At 35.4% G+C, this 26,992-nt stretch overlaps 1 protein-coding gene across 5 annotated transcripts in view; it reads left to right on the top strand.

Moving 5' to 3' along the window:
• The window catches only part of LOC106076912 (aquaporin-5-like), an 87,243-nt gene that overhangs the window by 7,914 nt on the left and 52,337 nt on the right, over positions 1-26,992 (top strand). For all 5 annotated transcript variants that reach the window (XR_008775742.1, XR_008775741.1, XM_056016492.1 and 2 more), the window contains exon 2: positions 8,168-8,427. Coding sequence is in view for 3 of the 5 variants with exons in the window: in XM_056016492.1 (XP_055872467.1) it covers positions 8,230-8,427 (198 nt within the window). In the remaining 2 variants the exon portion in view is untranslated. The remainder of the gene's footprint in view (positions 1-8,167; positions 8,428-26,992) is intronic.

Consider the following 26,992-nt stretch of genomic DNA (forward strand, 5'->3'; position numbering starts at 1 on the left):
TGAGAGTCACATTGACCTTTACGTGTGCATGTATCCTACGAGTACTCTTTTTAAGTGCTTCACGTCTGCCTCTCATTCACGCCCGTCTCCCACCCCGCCCCGCCCCACACCTGCATACCTGTACATCTATTTTGACTTGTTCAGTCAAGCATGACGCTGAATACAATAGAGAACTGTGAACGAAAGAAAGTCACTTCCGGCGCTGTGAGGACAGACTTGGCTCAGTGCCGGATCTACGCATGAGCGCCAAGTTATCGTAGGCGTTCAGTTCAATGAGATTGCGGACATGGCCTTTCATTCACAATTCATACATATATAAAACATGCGTATCTTGTGTTTGTGTGTGTGTGTGTGTGTAAGTTTATTAATGCTTGCGTGCACCGCCGACTCTATAAAATACAAAGTAGTATTTACTCATGCTTGCGGTTGAGCATGTTTTCAGTTGGCATGTAATTAAAGAAGACTTTATATAAAAGAACGAGGATTATTTCCTTGCTTTATTTGAGTTCCCTTAAAGGATATTAAGGACATTTATTATCCTCAACTTGAATGAAGCTGTATTTGTGTTTTTGTCGTATTATTATTGTACACACGTGAAGGTGTGAATTTATTTTGTAACATTAAACATGTTTTTCTTCCTATTTTTATATATTAGATAAAAGCTATTTCTGCTATTTTCATCAAAATATTTTTAAACATAATTTATGAATCAAAGTAAGGAGTTAATTCTCTTTTAGACCTTACGATCTATAGGGTATAGGATGTAAAGGTCAGCTGTTTCTATGGTGGACGTTTAACGGGGGTGTCATGTGGCTAGCACAACGACCAGCCACTTTTACTGACCCCAAATTCAAAATCCCATTCTTCACCGGGATTTGATACTGAACCCCCTCGGAAACCAAGCACGTTACCACTCAGCCACCATCTACTCTACCTACTCTTGCAAAAAAAAAAACATCAATTCAAACAAGGAAGTTATTCATTAAGCGATAGTGTTTTTCTCTCCTAATCTACTTTAGCCACTTGGAGTATTTTTAGGCTTTTGTCTGATTGTTTGTTAAAAATAAAATCTTTGACCAAAACATTATCAACAATAATAACAGCATCAGTAACAACATTAGTAAGAAAATCAGTCAGTATAAACATCAGTAACAACATCATTAGCGACATCCATAACTGCATCAATAACTGCAGCCATAGCAACATCAAAACAAAATCAATAACAACAATAAATACATCAATAACTGCAGCTATAACAACATCGAATAAAATCAATAACATCAATATATATATATATATATCAATAACAACATCCATAACAACACCAATTAATGCAACAATAAAAACATCAAAACAACGTCAATGACAACACCAATAACTGCATCGATAGCTGTATCAATAACTGCATCAATAACTGCAACAATAACAACATCACTATCTGCATCAATAACATCAATAATTTAATGGCAATGTCTTCGATTCCAAAGAGTAAGGATGAGTGCAGTGTTTTACAGGACTACACAATACCAATAACAACGTTAATAAATGTGTCAGTAGCAACATCAATAGCAACATCAGTTACATTAAGATCATTAACAAGAATTACATTGTCGTTAATAACGTCAGAAACAACCCCCATCAACATTAACATCAAACGTCTACAACAATACCAACAAGGTCATTATCAACATCAACCAAAAAAATCAACAACCCCAACACCACTACCAATAACAACATTTACAGCAGCGTCAAATTCAACAACACAAGTAACAACGACACCAACATCATCAGCCTCAACTCCAACAACATAAAAAAAAAAAAAAAAAAAAAGTAAAATTCAGTACAATGCTGAAACATAAATCTACATATACCTAAAACTGTCTGGTTTATAATTGTTAGTTTTCTCTACATTTTAGTTTGTCCTCTACATGAAACTGTATGGTTTATAATTGTTAGTTTTCTCTACATTTTAGTTTGTCCTCTACATGAAACTGTATGGTTTATAATTGTTAGTTTTCTCTACATTTTAGTTTGTCCTCTACATGAAACTGTATGGTTTATAATTGTTAGTTTTCTCTACATTTTAGTTTGTCCTCTACATGAAACTGTATGGTTTATAATTGTTAGTTTTCTCTACATTTTAGTTTGTCCTCTAGGCTACACCTACATGAAACTGTATGGTTTATAATTGTTAGTTTTCTCTACATTTTAGTTTGTCCTCTACATGAAACTGTCTGGTTTATAATTGTTAGTTTTCTCTACATTTTAGTTTGTCCTCTACATGAAACTGTCTGGTTTATAATTGTTCCTTCCAGAATGTAGATAATAACGCCCTAGCTCTACCCAGGGAATGGCAGCGGGCAGGGTTCGAACCTGAGACCGTTGCGACGATATTCCCAATCAAAAACCACTAGACCAGGCACTCAACCTTAAACACCTACAATATAATAAATTGTTGGCCGAAATATTTTTGGACTCACAAAACATGGCTGACATTGTTAGTGAGTGCAAAATTTTGTACTAAAATATTTTTTTCCTCAGCTTTGAACGCATCATTTAATCGATAAATTTTCTAGGGTGATATGGTAGTCCATTGGAGATGTCTAGGTGATTAAGATTTATTTTGCACAGATCAAAGTAACTAAATGCCGAGTTGATTTTTTATATTTTTAGGTAGAAGCACCACGGATGTTGTTTATCTAGGTCAGTGGCATGAGAGAAAAACTAAGTGTGACGTCATTCACCAACGTCCAGAACACACACACACAGATCAACACACACACAAAACAACAACTATACACTAATAAATCATACACAACTACAACAATACTAACTAAATACAAATTTAAAAAAGCAACAAATGAAGCTTAATTTTTTATTTAAAAAAAAAAAAAAAAAACAAAGCTTGCGGAAGGTGAACAACTTCAACATTACTGCCATATACCTTAATATTGCAGGAATATGCTCCCTTTTACTATATATAAACAACATTAATTAATTATCACTAATTTATTAACTATTTGGTTAATATTTTGATTGATTCATTTATTGTCATCAATAATAATTATGCAAATGCTAAACTTGATCCAAGTATAGGACGTTGGAGAAAAAAACTTGTACAAAACGCAAAAAGCGGAATAACTCCATATATACAAACATACAGTCATATCTCTCAACAAGTAGTATTTATTTCCTATTTTCGGTACCAAACAAAACAATTAATCACCAGTAATTAATAAACTAATTGGTAATTTTTTTTTATTCATGTTCTGTTAGTTACAGTAAATAATAGTGTAAAGTTTAAACTTGATCTGAAAATGGGTGTGGGAGAAATATCATGTACACAAATTGTACCCGACAGAGTGAGCTGATCTAAGCTTTGTAGTAAAAATATATGCGTGGGTATGGATACCTAATCCCAGTTCCCTCTTTGATACAAGCAGTAACTACTTTTCAAGTGGAACTCATTTACATGGTTACTTTAAAAGGGAAAAACTTCAACCAATAATCTTGCGTAAATACATAACAGATATTCAACGAACACATTGTGTATTCCCAATGCAAGGGCTAACACTTCCACGTAGAATGTCCTCAAAATGGCATTACATCATTCGATGTTGTTGTTTTTTATCGGCTTTCTAATCAGACCGCTTCACATTTTCGTCAAGTGTCAATACGATTGAATAGATTAACACACCCGAAGAAGATGTGCCGAAGGAAAGGACCGCTCTAGCCTCGCCAAGAACGTTCCGAGCTAAATAAGACAAGGATTGAATAGAAGTGTCGTTATGTAATGGAGAATAGTTGCCCACTTGCGCGGTGTGTTTATCGATTGTACCTGCCTGTCACCTAATGAAACTTGAACTTTACTTAGCATTATTTCCCTTCTCTGTACAGGAAGTGCTTTTTAAATAATACCATGAATATTTTAAAAATAATACCTCAAATCAGGGCCGGACCTAGGCAGAGGCAAACTAGGCAGCTGCCTATGGCCTCCAGTTGAGTTGATGGGGGTCATCGCACAGGACTAAAAAAAAAAAATTAGTGAAAATTTTTTTGAAAGTTTCGACACTTAGCCGCTGTCAAAACAGAAGCTGATTTTTATAAAGGTTTGTTACAACAGCACGCTACTGGGACGCTACGGAAACAGCGCTATAAGGATTTCACTTGTTTATATACATATATATATATATATATATATATATATATATATATATTGCGTAATTTTTTTATTTCGGTTTTCTTTTTATGAAATATTTTTCTATTTTATAAGGGGCCACCAAACATACTTAGCCTTGGGCCTCCAATTTCCTAAGACCGGCCTAGCTTTAATTGAGACCTACTTGCTTACCAAAAGGAAAATAGATCCAATACATCTGTCTCTCTTTCTCTGTCTCTCCATATGGTATATTTCTTCTAAAAATTCTGTTTTATTACAAGACCTCTATTCAACTCGTTGTAACTTCCTGTGACCTTCTGGGTAGACAAATCCTGGACAAGGCTCTCGAAAACGGCTCTAACAATTTTCCTTGAAATTTGTCTGTTGCTTTATATCGTTCAGAAAAGAATGACTAACTTGTTGGAATCGTTGGGAAAACTGTAGTTTAACCATTTCATTTTTTCGAAGTCAGAAAATAAAATAATTTAAATTTGGCTAGAGAACTAGAAAATATTTCCACACTCATTGAAGAGTTTAATCACTTAATGTTCTAGTCGGTCCAAATATAAAAAAAAAAAGTTTAATTCTTTTTTTAATCAAACATTCATTAGTTGTTTAGAGAAAAACCAACGCTCTCTAAGTGGTATACGGGAGGTATTGCTTGTTTTTTTTTCTGTTTTGTAAAGTATTTTTCATGTTTTTCTTATTTAAATATTTTTAGACGCTATTAAACTGTCAAATTTTTACACTGAAAAATTTTTTTTTAGATACTCCATAGTGTTTTCATTTTCAATGTTAACGTGGGGAAAAAAAATTCAACTTAAAGAAATGTAAAAATGTAGAAAATAATAAAAAGTAAAGTTTATACAGAATTTTTATTATTAAAATAAAACAATGAAAAAAAAAGATATGGTAAACATTATAAATATTGAATTTTAAATATTTAAAAAATATTCATTAAAACTCACGAAGGAGTTATCACATTTTTTTTTCGCTTGGTAAATGACAGTAATCAAGGTTGGATTAATAGCCAGCATCAGTTGCACATTTTCGCCCTTAAACCCACGTGTGTTGGTCAAAATCCCATCCAATCTGATTCCATGTCATATACATTATTGATCACATGACCAGAAGGTTCAAGGATGTTTAGCACGATTCCACTTGGATGTCTGGCCTTCAGAAGTTTTGCGATTTATTGAGCTATTGAAAGATTTTATAGGTCAGAGTCTACGGTGCGAGTAACCCAATGGGCTGAATGTTTAAATGGAATTCTCGGTCTCTTTGCACTGTCTGGATAGTGTTCTCCTTGTGTGTGGATTTAACAACATAGCAGAACCCTTCGTCGGTTAGTGTCACACGGAATTGTGGGGATGAGTTTGTTTTATTGTCCTTACCAAAATGTTGCCTAGTCATCCAGGAACTCCACATTACTCAAAGAATTTCGTCACTGTTTTGTCCAGTGGTGGCCAGCCTTTTGAGGTTTTGGGGCCTCATAAATTTTCGACAACCATGTTACGGGCAGCATAAAAAAATGAATTTGCGGTTTCATTACGCATTGTACGCACAAGATATCATGGGCCCGCTGCTCGTATCGCTAACATCACTGGTCTTATATATCTCATTACATTACAGCCTACAGAGTACTTTAAAACGATGCAGCTTTGTCTTTTGTTAGGCGCCTGCGCGCTGTATCTTGTGCAGATAAGTCCAAACAGAGATAATACTCAAATAACCCAATAACACAGACGAAAGGCCAACACTATGAAGATATTGGACGCTGATGAACTATGTCGAACAAGAAGTTTAATACATAATGAAGGGAAACCGTCGAATGTCGTATTACATATTTACTTCAGAAATCATAGCAGACCGCTCTCTAAAGTAGCCAAATGTCTTCTGTTTTTACTTTTGTTACAGAATGTAGATCATTTCTTCGACTTCGACTGAATCTCTAGCCCATTGTCCATGCTATTTAGGTCCCCACACCGTTCGTTCGCAACACAATTAGGCAACACAATTAGGCAAGAGGTTTAGCCAAGTCTTGATCTTTTTTTTTTTCAAAAAAAATCTCAGAAAAACGGTGCTTCTCGAAAACTTTATTCTACGGATAGAGTCGAGGTTCATTTTAGTTTGGTTCTCCAGTTTAACTTAATGAATAGTTACCACCTTCCTTCACATATCCCTTCGTCTGTCGGACCATTGGGGCACCACAAAAGATTTGTCGACCGTCTTTCTCCATTCTGTCTTTTGCCTTGGATAGATCCTCTTTTTTTTACGGCAGGTCAGTTCATTCTTTTATGTTGTCTTCCCATTGCTTTCTCTGTCTGCCTCTCTTCTTCCTGGTACTGTTCCCTGAAGGAATGTGTTTGCATGCCTCGAAGACCTTGTAATATGGCCATCGAGTTTTATTTGCGTCCTCATGTTGACTGTTCTTGTAGGGTCTCCCAACGTCCAGCAGACTAAGGCATAAGTGAAGGTGAAGTGATCCTTTCGAGAGGGTGGCGCTCTAATCTATTATTAAACCCGGAAATACAATCATAATAATACGTCACTGATTAGAACAAGTGATTATCACAATTTTAACAAGGCTAAAAAAATACTGAAAATATGTACATCTAAATTTACAAAGATCTACATTTTACAGTTATTAAAAATATATTTAGAAAAAAAAAAATGATTCTCACAAAACATATAGTTATATAACTAAAATAAATAAACTAAAATAGGCATCCATCAAAAAGGTGACACTGCCAGTGAAACTAGAAATAAAATATTTTAGATCTCTAGATGTTCATAAAATCTTGTAAATTTTCTTGTTTTGAAAAAAAAAAACACACAAAAAAACACAACAACAACAAAAAAAAAAAACAACAACAACGAAAATGTAGATGAACTTAAAGAGTTCGCTCTGTTTGTTTATACAAGCGATCAATACCTTACACATCGTAGACAAATACGAGAGCTAATCATTATTAACCAGCTGCGCTCGATATTTTGACCAGTTAGGGCATTTATATATTAGGTATATATTGATCATGGCAGGGTCCTAGAGTATGATAAGACAATAGCTTATATTTTGACTATGCCGGTTTCCTATTTAGGACTTGCCTAGTGCCTTATATCTTGACAAGGAAAAGGTTCTATATTGTGACTAGGCCAATGCATTTTCGTGCCTGTTAAGGATATGAACCCTAGATCTACCGTGTAACAGTCAAAATGCTACACCTTCAAACTCCCATGCTCCGCAATGCTTGTAGGCTATTCTCATTAGGACGCCATGTTGTGCGTTGCATGATTGTGTGTGTATGTGCGTGTGTGCGTTTTGCTCCGGGGTTGACTAAAACTTTTGTCAAAACTATTTTGACATATGGATTGTGTTCCTCTCTCCACACGCACACACACATACATGACCAGAATCACCCCTCCCTCCTAAGGGATGAGAACACACACGCTGTGTAAATTTGTTACAGGGCTTTCTAGTTGTTAAACATTACATGACATCGTACGTTAAAATATATTTTGAACCTAACAGGTGTTTTAGTCCTTTCTTAGTTTACAAAATTATTTCGTAGTGTTAAGATCCTTTCCAAATTAAAAAAAAAACTTTCTTATCTACCTTATCTTATCTTACAAAATACAGACGTTACTTCAAAAAAAAAAGATGATAACGTCCTACGCGTCATGCATCTAGTCATGCATGTTAACCAATGACTTCAAATAAATCTGCTAAGTCAATGGTTTTCCTTGCTGGCTCAGGCAACCCATTCTATGCTCTATAGCACGAGGGAAGAAGAAGCATTTGTATAAATTAGTCCTAGCATATGGAACGAGGAATGTGCCTTTATCTTTGTGTCTTTCTGTGAATTTTATTAGGCTTTGTTTTTTGTATTTGAATATTATGGTTCAGTGTTTTATGTATAATTGGTAATTTAGTTTTTGATTTTTAAAATTATTTTAAGATCTATATTGGGTTTTTAATATTACATGTACTTCTCATTCTCTTCACAGACGAGGCAACTGCAAAAACTTTTGGTGGCAAACAATTTAACCCTGCACCGGATATTTTCACAATGGAGGCCTTGTACGTACACATCGCCAACAAGCTAGAGGGCATCCGATTTGGTCGGCCCAAGCCTTCCGGGAAACTGATCGACCTGAGCGAGCTGCGGTCTTTGGATTTGTGGCGGGCGGTGTTCGCAGAGTTCTTGGCTCAGCTCCTCTTTGTTTTCCTGGGCTGTGCGGCAACCAACCGGAGCAGTCACGCCGAGGTAAGTAAGCCGTTTTAGCTTGTCTAGGTGAAGAAGTGTCAAAGGAAACTATTTTATTTGTTTGATAAATGTTTTGGGGATATCAATACAATAAGCGATTGCCTTAAATTCCCTGACGCTATTCATGTACCCAAGGCTCTATTTGTGTGGCTCAGGAGGTTTTCCGTTTTCATTGTTATGTCCCTCTTTGTGTACATGATATGTCCATTTTCAACAGAAGGCATTAAAATATTTATATACCTAAAACTTGTGTAACCTAGTGGTGGTGTATAAAAAAAACAACAAACAAACAAAAAAAAAACGTGCATATTATCTGATTTTAAGTTGTGTCTATTACAAATGTTATTACATGTCTTTAAGAGGGATAATTATAATCACACTCAAGACTATATGTACAAGGAGTTTGCATATTATCCACCAATGACTCGTAAATTTCAACATTAATTATCTATTGTCAGCATTCTCGTGGGTTCTAAGCCTTTCACATTATAAGCCTAGGTCCTCTAAATAACCAAGAAACTGAAGAGAATAAGTTCAAGTCTGGGGTCAAAGGACCGAGAACCTTTTATCCGAACATTTTATTAAAAGCATGTTTCAAACCTGAGATCCCTTCTCGAATGTGATAGCGGTTCATGTTTTAATCTCAAGATTGTTAGCTGAAGACGTTCTAAAGTGCGCGGTTATCTGATAGACTGTAGACGGCGTCTACAACGCAGTGGTTCTCAAAAGAGCCTCGCATATATTATATTACATACATTGAAGTTTTGATGGTTAAGCTAAAGTTTTAGACGACTTCGACACAGGACAATAAATATCCCATATTAGCGCCCTGGGTGAGTTATGTGATTTAGATAGGATTTATCCCTGGTTTAGCGCTCTGGCCAAGTTATGTTCTGTCTTACTGGTGGTACTGAAGACATTCTGTAAATATGAAATGCTTTGATTCTAATGCGAGTTCTGGGTCTTGTAATTTTAGCATATATCGAACAGAAATAACTCAACAGCATATAACAAACAATTAACAAATGGGATTAATACTTATTTAAAACTTAACAAAACTTTATTACAGAGATGAGGGTACAGTCTAAACTCACCAAGTCCAATGTCAATAAAACAAGTATTCTCACTAGGCAATCTCAAGCATCTATTGTTCTTTAGTTCTGTCTCCCGGCTAACCTGCAAAATGTTTTAATCTACCGCCAAGTCACTAAAGAAATTCCCGTTTTTGCTAAACTTTTACGCGCCAGCCTATTGTACCCTGTATTTCCGGACTACAGTATGTTGTCGCTAATTGGGGAAAAGCTTTTTTTTAGCATCCCCAGCCTGGAGGGTAACTAACCGTTAAATAAACAAAATGATGAAATCAAATCTTTATTTTTCGTTTCGGCTAACAGTCCTTCGTAATGGACAGAAAGTACATTCTTCTTCTTCTTCCTCGTCCTCATTTTTATGTTGGAGCGTTCAATGCATGAGATGAACTGCGCGGTGGTTTCCAAAATCAGGGAGCTCTCCATAGAGTTTTCTTTCTATTGGGCTGTTTTGGGGCCTCTTGGTAAAGAATGCAGTTTTGAAGGACATAGTTAGCATTCTCTGGTGACACATGGGCAGATTTCGCTGGTTCCAATTATGAGCTTCCGGTACATATGTTGTCTCATTCTGTTGTGTCCGGTCCTGAGTCGAAAGATTAGACGTTGGTCTTGTCGGGATAGCTTATGGTAGGCATCCAGGGGCTTAGCTAGGAATTTGACATCATTTGGGGGCCCGGGGGGCTTGAACTCTTTTGGGGCCTTTGCATTTTGCGTAATATTCAATACTTAACGTAAAAAAACACTCATTTGGGGGCCCCCATCAAGTGGGGGCCGGAGGGATTTTCAAATTCACGCCCTTCCTCTCACCACCCTAGCTACGCCACTGTAGGCATCATCTTTCTTGAAATTTGGATGAGAGCTTGTCCATGTCTCAATTATTTGATTCAACTAAGCAAATATTTGTTGTTATTTGTTTGTGATCATGAAATGCAGAGGGGCGAAAGTTATAAATAGAATCAGTTATTTTTAGACCCCTTGGTATTTACTGCATCAGGATGCGTTAATTGAGACAGAATGGATGAACGGTGTCGCTGGCTTGGTTCGTCGTGACCTTTGCATTAAGAGCTGGCATTGAACAAAAAATTACGAGACTGATAGTACATGTGTCTGCGCGACGTGACTGTATGTGAGATTATGTATGTGTGTGTGTGTGCGTTTCTTGTATGTGCTTGTATTGAGATTGTTTGACAATAATCCTCCTGCATGCTAAAACACAAACCTTGACGCCCTACAGTGTGCACGTACTGCCAGGGCCGGATTTAACGTAGTGTACAGACCAATCGGTATAGACGGCCTCATTACTGACCTGCGACGTGGCAACGAGCTGTTGGTCTTAACTGCCCACAGGTTGTGACGTCGCAAGTCAGTGTTCAGGCCTTCTATACCGATTGGGTGCGAGTTTGCAGACAGTGCACTCACCCTCAAAGGAGTGAGTTAGGGCTCCACGAACTAAATTGAAACACTTCTCAAAAAGTGTCCTTAAAAAGAATTTTAATTAAATAGTGTCATTAAAAAGTGTTATAAAATGTCATTAAAAATGTTATAATAGTTTCATTAAACTAGCATAGATTAAAGGCACTTCCATTAAAATCTTCAAAATAGGGCTAGGGAGGGCTCCACAAAATCGTGCCCAAGGCTTTCACTAATTAAAATCCGGCACTATAGTAGGCCTACTACTGGACAGAAAACTAAATATGATCGAAAATGGAATCTAAAGCATATTGCCAACTATTGGAAGCGTGCTCGAGACCTAAACGTATAATCTACTCAGTTCATCCACGAATCAAGTTGTGATTCGAATCAAGTTCGAATCTTTTGCACGTTATTGGTGACCTTTAAATATAATTATAAAATTCAAAATAGAGAGAGAGAGAGAGTTATACATGGATATAAAGATAGAGATAGGTAAAGATATTAAGGAGAGGGAGAATGTGTGTAAAAGAAAGAAAGAGACGGAGAGAGAGAGAGAAATAGAAAAACTGAAAGCGAACCATTCATTAGGCCTTAAAGTGTAATAGAGAGAGAGAGAGAGAGAGAGAGGGAGTGGGAACTCGTTGAATCAAGATAAACACCTAAAATAGAGTAAAAGACAAAGCGAGTCATAGACCAAGTAGCTTTGAAGAAAGAGAAGGAGAGAGAGAGAGAGAGAAAGAGAGAGAGAGAGAAGGATAAGTGATGGGAGGAGCTGGGTTTAACGGAGTCGAATGTTCCACCGGAAATGCTTCAACTAATTGTCAAGAGAGAAAACACAAATTGACAACGGACACAGTCAACTGGTCTCTAAGTGCCGTCGTCCTTCTAGGCACGCGACAAGAATCGCGCATCGTGTTTATTTTTTCACTATGGCGGATCCGAGAGGGACCCCTCCCCTCCCCCTCCTCCCCACCCCCCCCCCCCAAAAAAAAAGAATCACGTAAATAACAAATTCAAATGATATGCGCAACTTTTTAAATATTATTTTTGTAGTCACCTCCGACAAATCTTTAAAAAAAAAAGAAATCGAGTTTCTTGTCGATGTCTTGAGACTCGACTACCTGATAAAAGGAAATGACAGTTTGGTTGAGTCGAAATCGTTTCAGACATTCGCCACGGTGTTCGTGAGTTCCAACCCTGCTCCTTTCTATCCAAGGTCATCCTGTAGAAGTTTTGAGCTAAAATAGTTGATAATTTAAAATAGTTGATAATCTAAAATAGTTGATAATTTAAAATAGTTGATAATCTAAGATAGTTGATAATCTAAAATAGTTGATGATCTAAGATAGTTGATAATCTAAAATAGTTGATAATTTAAAATAGTTGATAATCTAAGATAGTTGATAATTTAAAATAGTTGATAATCTAAGATAGTTGATAATTTAAAATAGTTGATAATTTAAGATAGTTGATAATCTAAGATAGTTGATAATTTAAAATAGTTGATAATTTAAAATAGTTGATAATCTAAAATAGTTGATAATTTAAAATAGTTGATAATCTAAGATAGTTGATAATCTAAAATAGTTGATAATCTAAGATAGTTGATAATCTAAAATAGTTGATAATTTAAAATAGTTGATAATCTAAGATAGTTGATAATTTAAAATAGTTGATAATCTAAGATAGTTGATAATTTAAAATAGTTGATAATTTAAGATAGTTGATAATCTAAGATAGTTGATAATTTAAAATAGTTGATAATTTAAAATAGTTGATAATCTAAGATAGTTGATAATTTAAAATAGTTGATAATTTAAAATAGTTGATAATTTAAAATAGTTGATAATCTAAGATAGTTGATAATTTAAAATAGTTGATAATTTAAAATAGTTGATAATTTAAAATAGTTGATAATCTAAGATAGTTGATAATCTAAAATAGTTGATAATTTAAAATAGTTGATAATTTAAAATAGTTGATAATTTAAAATAGTTGATAATCTAAGATAGTTGATAATTTAAAATAGTTGATAATTTAAAATAGTTGATAATTTAAAATAGTTGATAATTTAAAATAGTTGATAATTTAAAATAGTTGATAATTTAAAATAGTTGATAATCTAAAATAGTTGATAATTTAAGATAGTTGATAATTTAAAATAGTTGATAATTTAAAATAGTTGATAATCTAAGATAGTTGATAATTTAAAATAGTTGATAATTTAAAATAGTTGATAATCTAAGATAGTTGATAATTTAAAATAGTTGATAATTTAAAATAGTTGATAATTTAAAATAGTTGATAATTTAAAATAGTTGATAATTTAAAATAGTTGATAATTTAAAATAGTTGATAATCTAAGATAGTTGATAATTTAAAATAGTTGATAATTTAAGATAGTTGATAATCTAAGATAGTTGATAATTTAAAATAGTTGATAATTTAAAATAGTTGATAATCTAAGATAGTTGATAATTTAAAATAGTTGATAATTTAAAATAGTTGATAATTTAAAATAGCTGATAATTTAAAATAGTTGATAATTTAAAATAGTTGATAATTTAAAATAGTTGATAATCTAAGATAGTTGATAATCTAAAATAGTTGATAATTTAAAATAGTTGATAATTTAAAATAGTTGATAATCTAAGATAGTTGATAATCTAAGATAGTTGATAATCTAAAATAGTTGATAATCTAAGATAGTTGATAATCTAAGATAGTTGATAGATAATCTATATTTCTGAAGGATGGTTTCATGTTTATAAGCTCCAGCATCAAGGCCGCGCACAAAATATCGTTTTCTAGTTCCTGTGACATTTAACCTTTACCATCTAACCGATTTGAACTTTTACCCAATTGTTTAGACGTATATGAATGAGCGATGACCTTAATGTCACGTCCGAAGCCATTTAAAATGTTAATGGAGTGAAAGGAGATGGGAAAGGGGGGGGAGGGCTTTGGAGGAGGAAAGGACGAAGAGATGGACAATAAAAAGGCAGGGCCGTGGAAGGAGGGGCGGTTTAGAAAAAAAAATAGAATTTAAAAGTTCTGACATGTTTGCTGTAGACTGCATTGAACGCATAGTTATACTACTGCTAGCAAACACACGCACACACATACGTCAGGCCGCCTTCAGGCATAGGCAAACTAGGCAATCACCTTGGGCCTCCAATTGGTGGAGGTCTTCTCATTTTTTTCACAGAAGAAATAGCGAAACGTATCCTCGGTAATATTGTTGGAGTACATTAGGTTTTTAATAAATTGCATAATTTTAGTTTTTTCTTTTCTTTTTTTTTTTTTTTTATTTCATTTCGGCCCATCAAATTCACTTCGCCTAGGACCTCCAATTATCTAAGGCCGGCTCTGCAAATATGCGCACAATTTTACACATACATAAAATTGAGACATAATGTGCGTCCACAATACTCTGTGACGATAAATTGCAGTCTAAGTGTCACAGTATCCTACGTACTGTCTAAGTACCTATTTGTGCTCAAGTATTTATCAACATTGTAGTAATTTATCAGTCACTAGGTATCTATCTGCACTTAAGTGTTTAACAGTACATTAAGATACTTGTTGAAACAAAAAGACTTGCATACATGTTAGAAATAACAGCAACTAAGTTACAAAAAAAAAAAAAGACCAGAGACCAGGCAGAAATATAGACAAGCATAAAGATAAACAGGTAGACAGATAGACATATAGATAGACAGACAGACAGACAGATAGATAGATAAATAGATAGATAGATAGATAAATAGATAGATAGATAGATAGAGAGATAGATAGATAGATAGATAGATAGATAGATAGATAGATAGATAGATAGATAGATAGATAGATAGATAGATAGATAGATAGATAGATAGATAGATAGATTGATAGATAGACAGACAGACAGACAGACAGACAGACAGATAGATAGATAGATAGATAGATAGATAGATAGATAGATGATAGATAGATAGATAGATAGATAGATAGATAGATAGATAGATAGATAGATAGATAGATAGATAGATAGGGCAGACATAAACAACTAAATGAAATATAAGGACATATATAATGAGCTATATAGTAGATAAAATTAAAGAAAGAAAGAAAGAAAGAAAGATAGAAAAATGAAGACAGAAAAATGAAAGAATAAGAAGCGAAGACAGAATGAAAACAAACACAAATAAAAGAACACTGTTATTTTTGTGTTCACAATTACAGCACCTTATAGCAATGTGCACAGATTTAGAAATGTTTATGTCTGATACTCCGAGTCAAAACCACACACAAGTAGGTCTAACATGTGCACAAAGTGCGCGGAACAGGTTTCAAACACGGTATTTTCACTTGCTCTGGGAGATGTTTGACCCAAAACAGAAATCATTCTCTCAAAAGTGGGTATCAGCATATTTAGACGGACGATTCAGGATAAAAAAAAAATCAAGTGATGGGGGTTTGGTTATCTTATCTTTTTAGTTATTCTATCTTATAAAATTACAAACGTTATTTAAGAAAAAAATAGAAGACGTTTACGTCATGAATGTGTCCTTAGGTCAATCTCGACATGCATGTTAATCAATGAATTAAACTATTCCAAGTTATTGTACGTCCTGGCTGACTCAGGCAACCCATTCCATGCTCTAATAGCACTAGGAAAGAATGAGTATTTGTTCAAATTTGTCCTAGCATATGGAGCAAGGAATGTGTTTTGATCTGTATCATCCGATAGATATTAAGATCCCAAACACACATTCACTCATAAAGTTATTTCCCCTGTTGTTTTTTTTTTGTTTTCGGTTCTAGACTATGTCATGTGACATTTCTTTTCCTCAACTCAGAGAACGCTCTGCCCAAGGCCTGTATTGTATGTCGCGTTCTACTGACATTTTAGCTGGATTTGTTTCTTTCCAACAAAATGTATTTCATGTCACCTCTCGGTAGCACGCCATCAGAAACGTTTGATAGATCAAGGGGCTTCTTTATTCAGTATAACGCATTGAGTCGCCCAAATAAAACTCCTAACCCAATGGTTGGTTATACGTATTTTCATTTTGTTTATTTCTGTGTGATCATGTGTGTGTGTGTGTGTGTGTGTGTGTGTGTAATATTAATAATAATCTTTATTATACGTGAAAAAATCTGTTTTACAATTGTGTCATTTTGTGTGTTTCCAAACCAGAAAACATATTTTTTTTTAAAAACTTTAATCAATACTAGCGGAGTAGCTAGGGTGGTGCGAGGAGAGGTCCAAATTAAAAAATTCCCCCGGGGAGTGTCCACATTTATTTTACGTTAAATATTAAGCCAATGCCATGTTATCTTACTATTGATATTGTTATGTTAATTAGTGACCATGTTGCATATATTCCACACATTAGCCTTAGATATTTATATAAGTAGGCCTACATTATCTTATGTCATTATGTCGAATGTCCAAATGCAGGGGCCCCTAAAGACCATGCCCCGTGCCCGCAAATCCCTTGCTACGCCACCTTATTTAAAGCATGTTCATATTTTGAATCTAAAAATGTACAGATTTATGCTATGTACATTATAACTAGACACTCAGATATCACGCATCCATGTGTTAACAAACTCTTGCTTTCCTAGCATTTCCTGTACATCCTTTATGGCCTGTTTAGTATCGATGTGCCAGATAAGTAAACATATTTTGTAATTTTCTGCTTGCTTGGTAACAACTTAAATTACTATCAATAACATGTGACATTTTAAACTATAACAGTCCGTTATGAAGCACTATATGCTTTAAAAAAAATCTTGTCCTTATTTCTGTGTATTTTAAAAAAAAAAATTTTTCTAAATAGTTTAGGGGAAAAAATACTGTTTTTATTTTGGCACTGTAAAAATATCATTCTAAATTTAGACACTGTGCTGTGATAAAGTGGCCAAATCTGAACAGGATTACATTGCATTTTGGAATGGTACGCTCAATGTTTGACATTTCCATTGTGACTGTTATAACGAATTGACCTTTGCGTAATTGAATTATAGAGACCACATACACACACACACTCACCCAATTATACCCAAACAAAATACAACAACAATCTACCACCCTGCCGACATACATTATTTATCCTTTGAAATAGGTCTGCGCAAATCTCCGACATGACCACAAATGTCTTTTATAATAACCGAGAGATGAAAGCTGCTTTTCTCTTTTGGGGAATGAAGTGTGCCAAATGAATCTGAAATGACCTAAATGTGCTGCCGAAGTTTACGAATGTTTAGCTGACTGTGCTCGCTCTTGCATCCATTATTCGCACCGTTGTAGCCTTTTAAAAAAAAATGTATTTAAGGTCTGTGCAACTAAATCATCAATGCCATCATCAAATTTCGTTTTTGTGAGGGCTTGAGTGCTTTAAACCCTCTTTTTTTTGACGCCCTGAAAATTTCATGAAGTCTTTGAAAACATGATATTTTTTTTTATACCACCGTCAAAGAACTCTGATCTTCAGGTCGACAAAAGCTCCATTTTCGACTCTCGGATGGCTCTCGGATGGCTCTCGGATGGCTGTTAGTGGTTTTGGTATCCGCTATGGATTTTCATCTATCTCGAAGGTCACTTGTTCGAATCCTGCGAGCCGCCATCCCCTGCCGTCCTGCTGTAGGTTTGTGGCCAGAAATAATTTTCGATTCTGAAGGAACATTCTAAAAATGTCTAACAAAAATGTCAGCGCTAGATCTGAACAACGTCCGGCGCAGACGTGCGTACAAAGCCCATGCCAGAGATCATTGTTCCTCCAAGCTCCTTTTCAATTAGCAAAGCAGCAAAGCAGCAAGCGAGCCATCAGGAATGAATGTCACTTTTGGGAAAACCGCAAGTGGCTGGATGAGATCGCACTCCTCTGGACACAACGTTGAGGTCACTGACCGCTCTTTGTAAGTTAAGGAGTTCCACTTACCGGAAGCCAGTTGCTGCCAAGTGTTCTGCTCTTCAAAGTCAACTAGCCCTGAACTGATCTTGGAAGAAAACTTGACTCAAAAAGCAGCAGACAATGACTTTTAATTTGCGTTAGTCCTTGCAAAATATATAGGCCAGAGCTGGGTTTCTGTATTTACCCATATTGCTTCAGTTTTCTATCTATAAGTTTCGTAATCGAAGATATTCGATACATTAATTGTTCTTTTCTTTAAATTATGACCAAGAAAGGCAACTTAGTATGAAAAAAAATTATCATGCGAAATAATTTAATGCAAAATGCAAATAATATAATGCAAAATAATATAATGCAAAATAATATAATGCAAATAACATAATGCTTGTAATATAATGCAAATAACACAATACTTGTAATGTAATGCAAATAACATAATGCTTGTAATATAATACAAATAGTATTATTCATAATATGCAAATAATGCAGATTACAAATATTGTTTTTCTTTCTCTCTCTAGCCAACTTTTATTGTGTAATATGATATCCGGATACTCTCATGCTGACCATGACAGATTGCTTCAGTATTATATTTGTCTTGACTCTCCATTCATCTCTCTTAAAAATTTTTAACTTTTACAGTAAAATTTCTTTCTTTCGAGTCTTCTAACAATAATTAAATTAAAAAAAAAACGTATCCAAACCACGTTTATGAAACTCTATGTGGTGTTTGTGTAGAAGGGGCGGGGAAAGGAATACAAATAAAGTGCACACAGATAAGTACAGCACATGTCAAGTCGACCCATAATCGATCTGACAGTCCTGTAATTGGCATGTTTGTGTTGGCGCGTCCAGAGGAGACGTTAATGAAGCAGTGCCTCACTCAAAGTGGAAGACAGCGCCAGAATAGAAAACGCCTGGCCTATATAAGGGCGCGTTATCTGTGTTTAAGTTGAGATTAATTTTAGAGGGTGTTTGTATTCATATAGGCCGCTGTCTATGACTCAATTAAGTTACACTGCATTCTAATCCCCATGGGCATTGACCAACATTCTGGGATAAGTAAATTCCTAGGCAACTCGACCCCCCCCCTCCTCCCCTCTCATTCCTATTTGATAAACTTTAAAAAAAAGGGAGGAGGGTCGACGAAACAGCCTGAGGTTGCTAAGTGTTCCAACTATAAACAGTGCAATTTTGAAGTTCAATTTGAGCCTAAAAATGAACATTTGACCTGGACCTACTTACCTCTTTCTTAAGTGATTTTAAAAAAAAATCTAAATGTGAAATCAATGGTTGTTAAAAATCTGATCGATTGATAAAACAATTGTAAAAATAGATTCAGTAATTAGCAGTTTGATTTTAAGTATTTTATGTGTCGTATCAAATCAAATCAATCTTTTAGCTGTAAAAAAAAAAAAAAAAAAGCTTTGGCTTACATATCTAGATCTAGTATATGATTAATGGTACATATCTAGATCTAGTATATGGTACATTAATGGTACATATCTATTGCGTGTGGGGGAAGGAGTAAATGCTTTCGATGGTTCTGTATTTCTACAGCTTTCCGACTACAAATAAATCTAAATGTTCAGACCGTTTTGGATTAAGCTATTCATCATATCTAGATCTAGTATATAATTAATTGCACTTATCTATTGCGGTGTGGGGGAAGGATTAAAGGCTTTGATGCTGCAATATTGCAGCCTACAGGTAAATCGAAATGTTAAATTTTTAGCCCGTTTTGAACTAAACTTTTTCTCATCATCGTATCTCACCTATAATACCCACCACCTTCTCACCACTCCCCCCCCCCCAACAAAATCGCAACAACCTTTCAACAATAAAGCTGAAACCAGAAAGTCAAACAAGTTGCATTCAGGTCTATAGAAACGTCAAATGTTGTTATCAGATTTTAGGACAGTGATAGCTCTCTTAAGTGATTGTTGGTAGGAAAGAGATCAAACTTTTGTCTGTGTGCGTGTGTGTGTTGAATTGCAGAATTTTAATGCAAGAAAATTAAAACAGAAAAGTAGGAGGTTAGCCAGTGTTACACCAATATTTGGCCATTTAATTTTGGGCCAATTTTAAAAAAAAAATTATTAACCCAATCTTCAAACAATAATTGGCCAATATTTCAACAATTTTTGGCTTATCTTTTTACGACTTCTGGCCAATCTTTCAAAACGTTTTTGTCACTTATAGATAAATGGCCAGAGAGTTAAATTAATTCTCGAATATCGCTCTATTATTTCTTGACCACCGTTAGATACAAATCTGGCCAATGCTAGATCAGTTGACGCCTGTGCTAGATTAATATTTTTTTCTTGCAAGTATTTGACAGTTGTTAAACTGATAGATATTGAGCGTTACTTTACATAAGAAGTAACATCTAGCATTTTATTTCTCAAAACGGTTAATCTTCAAAAGCTAAAAATACATTTAAAAAACAAAGAAGAAAATTGTAGACAAAAAAAAAAAACTATAAAAAAAAACAAAGCTTATACAATAGAAAGAACTGCACTCTTAAAGCTATATCTCTCAATAATGTAAGACTTATTTCTTCTTTTCTATATCAAACAAAATTAATTAACACTAATAAATAAATTAATTAATTGGTTAATGTTTTGATTGGTTCATGTTATGTTACGGACATTGAATAACTGTGCTAAGTTTTAATTTGATCCGAGAGTGGGACGCAGGAGAAATGAAATGTCCAAACTTGCATCAGACAGACTGAGTTGATAAGCTTTGTGAAAAGCGAAAGTGATGTCATTTAACTGTAGTAGCGTTCCTGAATAGGACTCGAGAGCAGGGCGGAACAGCAGGTACTGCAAGTTAGAGGAAATGGGGAAGGGAGAGGGGGGGGGCATCAGTTTTCCAAACATCTAAATTTGTACATAAACACAAGACTGCACTCTCTAAACCATCTTTAAATAGGCACCCCATTCAACGTGATTAGAAATACCAAGAAAAAAAATCGTGGGCGTAATTTTATCTTTAATTGGGCACATTAAAAAAAAAAAAAGCAAACACGCCCTGTAAAAAACAAAACAAAACAAACACCTTAAATAACTGATGTAGCCATGACGTCATTACTGTGACTCAAACGCAAACGTGTTCCATTTACTCGGAAGCCTCTAACCCAAACTTACAAGTTGTCAATAAACAACAACCTCAAGTGACACAAACAGATATACTCTCATTACCAGGAAGCTTGACTGGCTGGGCGTGGTCAGTACGATGAGTGATTCAAGAATGTGAAGAGTCTATTCCAATACTACCTCTTCATTTGTAATGGACATCATTGATACTGTCCACACCAATTATTTGTTTCTTTATTCATTGCTTTTTTTTTTTTGGTTTGGTTACAATAAAATCTATAATGGCCGAAATATTGCGTTCGTTCCTTTCTGTCTAATAAAGAAACCATTTTAAAAGGCAAGCGGTTCTAACGCAAACTAAACAAGGAGTCTTAAGATTGTAGAATCCAATGAAACACACCAACAAAGACGTTGTAGTTAAAATAGAAAATAGTTGCTACTAAAAGTGATGGCATCATCGTTGGATGAACATTTCTGTCCTACGAGCGAAACGTTTAGCTTAGAAAAGACGCTAAATAGACTTACTATTTGGACGGGTTGGAAGGGTGAGAGCGTCGCAGGGAGAAGTGCATAGATCTAAAAATAGACGATGAAAATAAAATTAATTTAAAAAAATACCCAATCGTATATTATACTTTATACTATACACACACACACAAATACATACAAACATGCATGTGCACATACTTATAGACACACATGAAGACAGACAGAAAACAAGAACGAGACAGAGAGGAAGAAAGAAAGAAAGAAAGAAAAAAAGAAAGAAAGATAGATAGATAGATAGATAGATAGATAAATAGATAAATAGATAAATAGATAAATAGATAAATAGATAAATAGATAAATAAATAAATAAATAGATAGATAGATAGATAGATAGATAGATAGATAGATAGATAGATAGATAGATAGATAGATAGATAGATAGAAATAAGAAAAACATAGAGAATCACTATTTTAATTACTGAGAATCTAATTACGAAGAGCCTATCAAACACCGCCCCCGCGCTCCCTAGGGTTCCAGCTGCCACACCCCTGGTGTCTGACTATGGCATTCAACAGCTTACAGACTGCATGGAGGCAGGATGTTGTGTTCTGCTCACTGTCTTTCGTCACGTGGGCTGCTCACACACAAATTAAATGACACCCCCCTTCCACACATAGTTACTTGTATTATTTGACATAAACACACACGCTAAACTAAGTTTATGCTGTACACACTCACGTTTATATATATACACAGACACAGTCACATAGACTATAATCTAAAAATAGAAAAACAGTTGTGATTGTATTAAATATGTGCTTGCATTATTAAGTAAGTGCGAGGATGTGCTCACGTGAGTGCGTATGTGCGTGAGCGCGTGTGTGGTTTGTGTAATGCTGTCTGAGTGTGAGTACGTGCAGTGTACTCCAGTAGCTCACGTCCACCGCGTCTCTCACCACAGTCACCCTCCGGTACCACGCCCTTTGTACGGCCACATCATCTCGCAGCCTCCCACTTTCTGGGGCAATCACAACAATCCCACGTCACGTTGTCTGGGAACTAAGGGGGGGGGAGGTGCTGGGTGGGGTGGGGGGTAGAGTTTACCTTTGATGGAATTCGTCTCATGTGTGTGTGTGTGTGTGTGTATTTCGTTTTTGTATTTTTTTAAATTCCTAAAATCCAAAATATTTACATTGAAACCCAAAATCTTTTTATTAACACCCAGAATCTTAACACCCACACAAAATCTAAACACCTACACAAAATTTTAACACTCACAAAATTTTAACACTCACACAAAATCTAAACACCCACACAACATTTTAACACTCACAAAATTTTAACACTCACACAAAATCTAAACACTCACACAAAATCTAAACACGCACACAAAATTTTAACACTCACACAAAATCGTAACACTCACACAAAATCGTAACTCTCACTCAAAATCTAAACACGCACATAAAATCTAAACACGCACACAAATCACATTCAAATCCAAAGTCTTTATAGTCACATAAAAATATCTATATTTACACCCTGATAATACATTACATTGTAAATTTTAACATTAGAAACTTTCATTTACGGCGGACAAACTATTAATAACAAGCTTTTTGGTGTATTCGGTGTACAGAATAGAAACTTTTCAATTATGGCGGACAAACTATTAATAACAAGCTTTTTGGTGTATTCGGTGTACAGAATAAAGGAAGGGTTGACAAGCTATGCTTTGTAAAAAAAAAGTGTTTGATTATTTTTTTTGCACTTTTGAACACTGCAGAATAAAATTTTCCGTTTGTAGTTCATTTCATTTTAGTTGGCAACATTGAAGCTCCATTTAGCGTCCTTGACATTATTTAGATTTTCATGAAAATTTCCAAAAATGTTGCTGGAAATTTCCTAACAAAATTATTGGCGGTAAGAGTGTCACGTGTTACAATTACAAAACAGAGTCAATGACCTCATTTCAGATTGTTTAAAGTCAAACGAGAATACCATCAAGAATACATTTAGAGACTACTCACAAGTTAAATAATAGATCTATAAGATAGCAGTAAGTTAGTGTCGTTACAATTTTCGCTTGTCGGACTATCGATCATGTGCACACGAGGCGCTCTGGGACACAAACAGTTGCATTAAAACACAAATGGGACGTCTATAACTTGATAAGCTTTGTTCACTGTCAGGGTTTCTATAGATGACGAGGCTCTGGAACGGAATATATATATATATATATAACTCACTTCGTGGCCCAACAATGCGGGACACCACTAAAAAAGTCAAGGAAAGATTACTCTTTTATTTCTGCAAGTCGGACTAGAGTTACCCCACGTAACCTTCTCGGAGACAGAGCACGGCTCAAAAAAAAAAAGAAAGGGGGGAAGAGCAAGTAATCTTTCTCTTTATACATTCTACATTTGACTACATATATGTGTGTATTTTTTACAAACGTCAATATCTGGTGTCATATAAGTAGTTACATGTCTTTTTCTGTAGCTTTGTTTTTATTTTGCCCCTTCGTATTGCCCTTCGTTTCTTAACAATGGCTACCGCTTCAGGTATATTTCGTGGAGTCAACAGGTCTTTCAATGTAGTCGAAATTCCTGCATCAGGTAACTGTTTATTTCTATATTTCTTGAAAAATGTCATCGACGAAACTGTTGCTCTCGAACTTCGCAAGTTGATTTTTTTTTTTGCGACGCCCTGTCCGTTGTTCTTACTCACGGAAGCACAGTCATACACTCTGCTCGACAATACGCTGCATACATGAATAATTCCGGCTAATAGCGGCGGATGCTACGCCGCGGGTCGACTAGTATAGATATATATATATAGTTGCGTAACAACCTAGGCGTGAAGTGGCTCGCTAAGACCCATAGGAGCCATTGAAAAGTAATCCATTATTTCTTCTAAAATAAAGTACAAAAAGGCGTGTTATGATGCCATTAGTTATAAAATGTTATAATTTGGAAAGTCTTTTTGTGAATAAGTAAAGGTCTGCTGATACATAAAGGATGACTCGATTGGTCTTTTGTCGACGAACCTTCTATTCTATTCTTTTTAATCATCATATTCTTGAATCAAAAGGGGGGGGGGGCTGTGTCACCACTGATAAAATTAAAAATGTGAAAATCCGAGATTCATTCATTTTTAATTCTCTAGTCACAGATAAGGCCTAAACCTAATTAAAGTCATATCTGAGTTAAGTTTTAAGTTTAAAAACATAGACATTACTTTCACGGATGAAATAGGCAATGCTGTCTGATCAAATTAATGTCATAGTTGAGTTTACGTTTTAAGTTTAAAAACATAGGCATTATTTGCTGGGATGAAGGTGGCGCTGCTGTCTGTACTCACAAAACGTATCTCACGTGTTGCTGCCAAGTTTTCCAAAAGTCAAGCGTTAAAAGTACATATGTCTATGATTATTTTTATTTTTTTTAAATATTCGTCTCACGCAGATTCTTGCGCACTTAAAACGCAGATGGAGAAACGAAAACAAACAAAGCAATTGTGGACGATCTAGTGCCTTCTCACTACTCTTCAACTCAGACGCCTCCGCCGTTAAAAAAAATTAAAAACATCACTAATAGTCTCATGAATAGTCTCACTGCACACTGCTGTTTCACAAGTCTTCCTCTCTACCTAGGAACGACTTCCCAACACACAATGACATCGCTTTCCTCAGCTGACCCCCTTCAACAGCTATTAAAGGGCGAAAACCTCGTATAGGAATAGTTAACCTTACAGTAAAAATGTTTGGAAAATAATTTGCATGTAGCGGATGTTCCTTCAGATTTGAAGATAATCTGCATCCTAGTTCAAACCTCCCGCAGGACGACGGGAGTTGGCACCGGGCTGAAAAACAGTCCAGCGAGCATACCGCACGACAAGGCGACCTTCAATTGATTAAAATCTCATAATTTTCATTTTTTACTTGGGCGGAAATCGCTATCATCTACTTCCATAACATTGAGTCTCGGTACGGTGACAAACGGTGCGCAGGTGCGCACTATGAATTTGGTGCAAGGACAATTACAAACAATGTGTTCTTTAAAGTGTGCATTTACAGCTTTTATTCGATACACCGTTACGTCATGGTATGGGGCGTGAAGGCTGACTGGTAAAGCACTTCTGGGCCTCGGGTTTAAATCCCGGTGAAGACGGGAAGTTTGAACTTCGGGATATTTAAGGCGCCCCCGAGTCCATCCAACTCTAATTGGTACCTGACATTAGGGAAACGTAAAGGCGGTTTGGTCGTTGGTCTCTAAGGGCTACTTTACTTACCTTAAATTTCATGGTAGCAACACCAAAGATCTTCATCTATCGAGCTAGCTTCAGTCGCTGACAGAGTAAAAGAGGTAAAGAGTATTGCGTGTGTGGTGGGGGTTCAAAGCTTGAAGTAAAAGGGACTTATACCCCACTTGTATTTCATGGACAGCTTTTCACAAAATAATATCAGCTACGTCTGTAGTGTGTTATCATTTTGTATGTTTACGTATGAAACGGTATTTCGTGGCCTAGAAATTGTCTTGACACAGGGTGATTGGGGGAGAAGGTCAGAGTTCAAACACTGGGGACGGTGTGAACAAAGACCAATCTATCAGAGAACAATGGAGTTATCGCTGAGCAAACTTTCCCACATTTTGATGTCTTCCAGTGCAGTGACAATGATTACGTAATAGAGGCACTGACAACGCTGAGGTGTAACTTTGATCTTCAGGTTTTAGGCGTACTGATAATGGCACCAGCACCTCCCCCCTCTAGGCACGATACACACGATATACACTTAGATTTTCAAACATATTCACGCTAGTCTCGTGCCAATCTGTAATATTCATAGTTTGTATAACAATGTTGAACATGATAATATCAGCATTGAGAAAGAAATGAAGTTATTCCTTTCAGTTCAACCAAAACAGACATTTAGTTCTTATGTCAGTCAAGTTTCTTTGGACACAATGTCAAGAGATAACACAAAAATGTTGACATGGCATCACTGACACGATGTTCGTCTTCCATTAGTGGCACATGTCACGCAGGAGAAAAACAATAACTGCGAAAAAGGACATTTATTTTCTCTCGAGAAATTTGAAGGAGAATGTGACAACATTGAACGATCTGTCTATGAGAACTTGTGGCGCTTCTAAATCGATAGTAAATAACTAATAGACATAAGACACTAAGGGTGATACCAACATTTGTACAACGTTATTTTGAGAGGTAATAATATTTGGTTTGTGACATTCCGAAGGTAATAACATTTGGTTTGTGACATTCCGAAGGTAATAACATTTGGTTTGTGACATTCCGAAGGTAATAACATTTGGTTTGTGACATTGGGGGAGGAATAACATTGAACTAGTGATATTTGGGGGAGGAATAACATTTGGTTAGTGACATTCTTGAGGTAATAACATTTGGTTTGTGACATTCTGGAGGTAATAACATTTGGTTTGTGACATTCTGGAGGTAATAACATTTGGTTAGTGACATTCTGGAGGTAATAACATCTGGTTAGTGACATTCTGGAGGTAATAACATCTGGTTAGTGACATTTGGGGG

This window comes from Biomphalaria glabrata, chromosome 17 (assembly GCF_947242115.1).
Source record: "Biomphalaria glabrata chromosome 17, xgBioGlab47.1, whole genome shotgun sequence".
Classification (NCBI taxonomy): Eukaryota; Metazoa; Mollusca; class Gastropoda; family Planorbidae; genus Biomphalaria; species Biomphalaria glabrata.